The 6,000-nt window shown below is 43.9% G+C and overlaps 1 protein-coding gene across 7 annotated transcripts in view; it reads left to right on the top strand.

Moving 5' to 3' along the window:
• Positions 1–313: 313 nt before the first annotated feature.
• ORC5 (origin recognition complex subunit 5) overlaps positions 314–6,000 on the top strand; it is a 126,508-nt gene continuing 120,821 nt past the window's right edge. For all 7 annotated transcript variants that reach the window (XR_006889912.1, XM_046670640.1, XM_046670644.1 and 4 more), the window contains exons 1-3: positions 314–453; positions 2,674–2,766; positions 5,444–5,644. Coding sequence is in view for 6 of the 7 variants with exons in the window: in XM_046670640.1 (XP_046526596.1) it covers positions 382–453; positions 2,674–2,766; positions 5,444–5,644 (366 nt within the window). In the remaining variant the exon portion in view is untranslated. The remainder of the gene's footprint in view (positions 454–2,673; positions 2,767–5,443; positions 5,645–6,000) is intronic.

Raw genomic sequence — 6,000 nt, 5'->3', positions numbered from 1 at the left:
GGACCAAAGCTCCCGGGTCCTCGAGGCGGGAACACCGAAGCCACGGGCACGCCGGTCACTGGAGCTCGCCGCTTGGCTCCTGCCCGCCCTTCTCTGTCTGCCCACCCCCGCGTCGTCCTCCCGGCCTCCGGCTGACAAACGCCGCACCCCGGCAACCCCCTCCCAGCATCAGCACCGCAGACCCCAGCACGGAAAAGCAGAGAAAGCCCGCGTCTCCGCCGCCGGCCCCTAGGGCGGGGCCACGCTCCGCGCGCGCTGACGTCACGCCGACGCACGGCACGCCGGTCCCTCCCACCCCCCCGCGCGTCTGGTTTCCGGCGGGAGCGCAGAGCCGCGGGCGCGGGGCGTTGGCGGGTGTGCTGTGCTCGGGTTACCGCCGGGATGGCTCACTTGGAGAACCTGGTGCTTTGCCGCGAGTCCCAGGTGTCCACCTTACAGTCCCTGTTCGGAGAGGTATGGTGCTCAGTTGTCTTGTCTCTTCCAGATCCCGGAGGCAGGCATCTCCGTGGGCTGGCGGCACGTTGCAGGTTTCTGTTTTCGGGTTTGGATGAGGGACAATAGAGCATCTTTCGCGTTGGGGTGGGGGATGCTGTAGGTCGCCCCGACTCCTTCCCCCAGAGTAACTCCTGGTTAGTCCCCGAAGAAGAAGTGCACGGGAGGGACCGGCCTGCACGGCGGGACGCTAGCCCGGGACGCGTTCCTTCCCCTACGCGCGCTTTTGAGATGCTGTCAGCCCGAAGTAGCCACTCACTCTCATACCCCGGCCGAACTGGCTGTTACTCGACAGGTGTGTCTGCAGAGGTTCTTTATGCCCACTTAAGTGGGCCCGTTTCAGTGAGGTAGTTGGTGTCAATCAGATATGGATAGACCGGTGAGGGCCAAGAGCAGTGCTTTTGGGTTTAAAACTCCAGCGGCTTTTCCACAATTGGAAAAGCCTGAAGAAGTCTAGTGTAGGCTTCCTGCCAGCAGTTCAGATGGTGCCCGAAAGAAAAGGGTAGTTACTGTCTTCCCTGGATGAACGCAGCCAGGCGAGTCCTTTCCATAGGCAGGCTGTAGCAGTCACCCATTCAAAACTTCACCTAATTTTTATGATGTTGTGGTGGCCTTTGGTGAGCCTTTGCTGCGGGCTCATTCATTAGACTTGGAATTAATCAGATTTGGATCTTATCTGTAAGGCGAGTAAATGAAAGTTTAGGGTCATACTCATCATCACCCTCCTCCCCCCATCTTCTGGTTTGTCTTCTTAAGTACTTTCTCCAACTGGAAGTGTCTGAAGTGGCCAGTGAAGTGTTAGTGACAAAATACCACCGTCCTAAACAGGCACATTAGTTAGGGAAGTAAGAGGTCAATGACTGCATCCTCAGTATTCCAGTTAGAGTGCTTTCGGTTGGAGTTACTCATGTTATCACTGAGAGGTTTTCTTGTTTGTGTTCTGTGTTCCTTCTTGGAGTTGATCAACCCAGATCACTCCAACTGGAAGTGCTCCTCCTCAGAGAGAATATTGGCAAATAGAGGTGAGTAGTATGGATTTGGTGTGGATCACGAAAAGGGTTTTGAGTGCAAATCATGTTTAACAATACTGATAAATCGCTTTTCTGCAAGGTGGTGTGCATTGTGGGAGATGCAAAGAACTATAAAAAACTGGTTCATATTTCTAAGATTCGTTTATTCAACAAATAAATATTAATGAGCGTCAGGCACTGTGCTAGATCCTGGCTTATTACAGTTTACGTTAGGGAGGTTTGTGAAGGTGAAAGGTTAAATAACAGTGCAAGAGTTCAATACCATTCTAGATAACAAAAGATGTTATAAGCTGGGATGTTATTAAGCACCAAATAATGGGTGCAGACAAGTATGGCAGGATTCCAGAAAAAGAGAGTTCTAGTGTGGCTTGGAACAATTTCTTGAAGGATGTCTTGAGCTTCTTTTTGAAGGTGAAACATAGTATTTGCGTAGCAGAGATGCTCAACAAGCATGCATTTAATTCTTGGGACAGGATTTTTAATCTAGTTAGTTTACAAGATTGTTACATAGAAACTTTAAAAAAGGATTCATGTATTAAAATATCCATTTTTAGTCTATTTTTAGCATTTGGGCTGCTTTTGCCATAGGCATATGGTGTTTAAAAGGTCTTTTCCTGTGTAAATCTAAGTTCCTGATTTGTCTAGCAAAAGGAAATGTGTGACTTAGTGGCTAGGATGTAGTAAATGTTTGTGACCACTGTTGTAGTGGCAGATGATGATCATAGAGACTCCACTTTCTCATGCAAATTGCATCATCCAATTTTCTTGTAATTATTTTGAAAATATATGTCTTCCCACTAGACTTTGAACTCCTCCAGAGCAAATTTGTCCTTACCTGATATTCGTCCTCTTCAGCGTATCATGGTTTTCAGCATTTAGTAAGTGTATACTAAATGATCGTTGAATGAACGAAACATATTTCTAGTATTGACTAGACCAATAGAGGGGCTTTTGACAACTTTTGCTTTTTGCTAGGCATCTGACTCTTAATGCACTGCATTCAAGCAAGTTCAGAGTGTCATGATGAGTCCACTGTTGAAGTAATTTGGATTGAATATTTTGCTTTACCGCATAAAACTGTCTCACGAATTGATAAATGTTTATTTTCTTTTTTGTGTGTGCAGACTGATATTTGTCTTTTCTCCCATAGAGACAGCATTTCAGCTTTCCATCGATTTTCATTTATGGACATACTGCCAGTGGAAAGACCTATGTAACACAAACTGTGTTGAAAACTTTAGAGGTAAGAATAACCCCAAATCAATATTAATTGATTTTACTCATAGACTCCTGAAAATGGAGGGAGATTATTTATTCCAGTTTACCTTTCTCTGAAGGAGTATCTTCTACATAAAACATTTCTGACCTTCTTTTGTTTGAATATCTTCAAACACTGTGAGCTTCAGAAGGCATTGTTAGATACCTTGAGCCTTAATGTTAGAAAGTTATTTTTTATATCTAATTTTCATTCGCTGATAATATTTGGGGAAAAACACACATAATAGTAAATTCTTTAAAAAAATTAAAATCTGTTTCTTTCCCATTGTTACATTTATAATATGGATAATGATGTTCAGGAAAATGTTCAGCTGCCCCTTGCCTGATATATATAAGATGGTGCTGAGCTGAATTCAGTTTATTTTCTTAGTATAATGGGGAAGAGTTTGGGCTGTAAAGTCTGGCAGACTCATGTTCTTCTTCTGGATTCACCACTTAATGCTTTTCCCATCAGAAAAGTAGACCTAATAGTGACAACATTTGGGATTGTTGTGAGGATTAAATGAGCTAATACATGAAAAGTGCTTATGACAGTACTTAGTATATGGTAAGCTCCCCATAAAGGTTAGCTGCTGTTATTAATGATTATTGCCACACCTCCTTCATATCCTAAGCCAGGCATGGACAAACTTTTTCTTAAGGGCCAGACAGTAAATATTTTAAGCTGTGGGCCATACAGTTTCTATCAGAACTACTCAATTCTGCCTTAGTGTGAAAGCAGCCTTGGACAGCATCTGTCTGAATGGGCATGTCTGAGTTCTAATAAAACGTTATATATAAAAACAGATGGCCAGCCCGTAGTTTGCTAACCCCAGTGCTAAGCTCTAGCCCAGAGCATGCATGTCTTATATGGATATCGAAGTACTTACAGTTCCTGTTCTCTCTGACTTTCAAGCCTTAGCGCGTACTGCTCCCTCTGCTTGGAATGGCTTTCCTGGACTCACTCGCTCGGCCTCTACTGTCCTATTGCTTGGCAAATGCTTATTTTTCTAAGTTTTTCTTCTACCCACACTCTGGAAGCCTTTCCTGACTCCCTTGGCTGTTGATAGAGGCCCCTCTGAGGTGCACCTTCGGCACGCTGTGCTTAATTCTGTCGTAAAATGTAGCCCTTTCAGCTGTGGGATTGTGTTTGTGTTTCCCTGGCTGGAGAATCTGAGCTTCCTGAGATAATCCCCAGCACCAAGTGCAGTGCTTGGCACGTATCAGTTTGTGGATTTTAGCCTTTGATTCCGAAGATCACCCATACGTTTTAAAAATGCGAATGCCTGGGCTTCATATTGGACTTCAGAATCTGAGTGAACGGGATCCTGGATCGGGCATTTGCATTTGAGAAGCCCCTTATGAGGTGTCCACAAATATATATATGTTGAATCAAAGCATGAAAACTGAAAGAGGAAGTTCCATATTTAAGGACTCTATTCCTTTTTTTAATACATTATAGTTTTTGCTGCTACTTAGTCATTGTAATAAATGATGATTATCAGTGCCTCTGGTACAGGTACAGAAAGAGACACATGGAGTATGCTGCCCTTATAGGTCATGCATAGCACCGGATAGCAGTAAGCAAGACACTTATTCATGACAGAGATGTTGTGGACTCTGGTTCATAAAGGAATGGGGATAGAGGAGGTCAGTGAATGCTGGTGAAACTGCCTAAGTAAGTATAATGTAGCCTTGGTTACACTGTTACTCTGAGAGAGAAAGAAAAGCCTCCTTATTGGGTGAGATTTGTAGACTGTTATTAAAAATAGTTATAGGTTCCATTGTTTGTGCCACATGCTGTGGGTTATCGTCTTCTGAGTGGTAATACTGCTTTTGTGATTGTGTTTTCTGAACAGACTATATTTGTGAACGAGTCTTTTATTTCCTTGTTACTTCTGGAACTACCTCCATTTTGGTAGTTCTGTAAATGGAGAGCTAGTTCTCAGTCCTCATAGAAGGATTACTGTGCTTTCTAACCCTTAAATTTTTGTTTCAGTCTAGGTGTGCTCATCATTAAGAATATTATCTTAAAATTATAAGTGTGGAATTCTCACTAAGAATTTTAACATTCACATGTACTTGGGAGTCTCTGTAAAAATCTTTAGGGGAGAATATAAGTTTGCTTTGAATCCCTACAGGAAACAAGTGGCAATCAAATAATTGAAGTGAGTTTAGCGAAGGGACTTAAAGGTTGAAGAAATGTTGAGGGAACCATTAAGGGATGGTGAAGCACCAAGAGCCTTTACCTCCCTCAGCCCTGCACGGGCCACAGGAAGGAGTTGTTACCACACCTCAGTAAGAGCTGTAGCCTTTGATGAGGGGCTGCCCAGCTGGAGCGGTGGCCTCTGGTAGAAGGACATAGCCCCTGTCAAACTGTGGGCCGCTGAGGGGTGGGAGTGGGAGGCAAGGGAATAAATATTCAACTTCTCTCCCACTGCTCTCCTCCAGTTTCCTGCTGGTGCTTTCCATTGGCTGAATCCAGCCAGAGCCGGAAAATAAGTCTGGGCAGTGTAGCCTGTAGTGGTCAGCCTCCTGGGGCACAGAGCAGGTTGGGGAACGGTGGGCTATAGATTTAGAAGGGCAGATGGGGGAATATCCAGCAGAGCCATTGCTATATATGTGTGTTTTCTCTTTACACTCTTTTTGTTTTTTGTTTTCAGCTCCCACATGTCTTCGTGAATTGCGTTGAATGCTTTACCTTGAGGCTGCTCTTGGAACAAATTTTAAACAAGTTGAATCATCTCAGTTCTTCAGAGGATGCATGTCCTACTCACATAACCTGTGAAACATTTAATGACTTTGTTCGCTTGTTTAAACAAGTCACCAAAGCTGAAAGTCTCAAGGATCAGACTGTATATATTGTAAGTCATTTCATTTCATTATATCATGTCTCGTGTCTTTCTTATCCAAAGGGAGCTTCAGTTTAATACAAGAGTTATGACACATACTCAGCATGTGACTAAGCAGAATGTGGTAAGTGATAACCTTGAGATGCAATTACTGACTTAGGCACATCTGGTACAGCTTCATGAGGTGATAGCATTTGAGATAGACCTAAAAGAATGGTTAGGGTGTTACAGGAAGAAGCTGAAGGAGAGGAATTACAGATGGAGGGAATTATGTAAGCAAAGGCACGCAGATGGGAATGGAGGCCGGAGAATGCCAGATAGTCTAGTCGTAGAGAGTTGTAAAGTATGAAGGGAGAAAAAGAAGACTG

The sequence above is a fragment of the Equus quagga genome, chromosome 8 (genome assembly GCF_021613505.1).
Source record: "Equus quagga isolate Etosha38 chromosome 8, UCLA_HA_Equagga_1.0, whole genome shotgun sequence".
NCBI lineage: Eukaryota > Metazoa > Chordata > Mammalia > Perissodactyla > Equidae > Equus > Equus quagga.
Note: the sequence above shows the minus strand (reverse complement) of the source record. Positions and strands in the feature narration are given on the sequence as shown.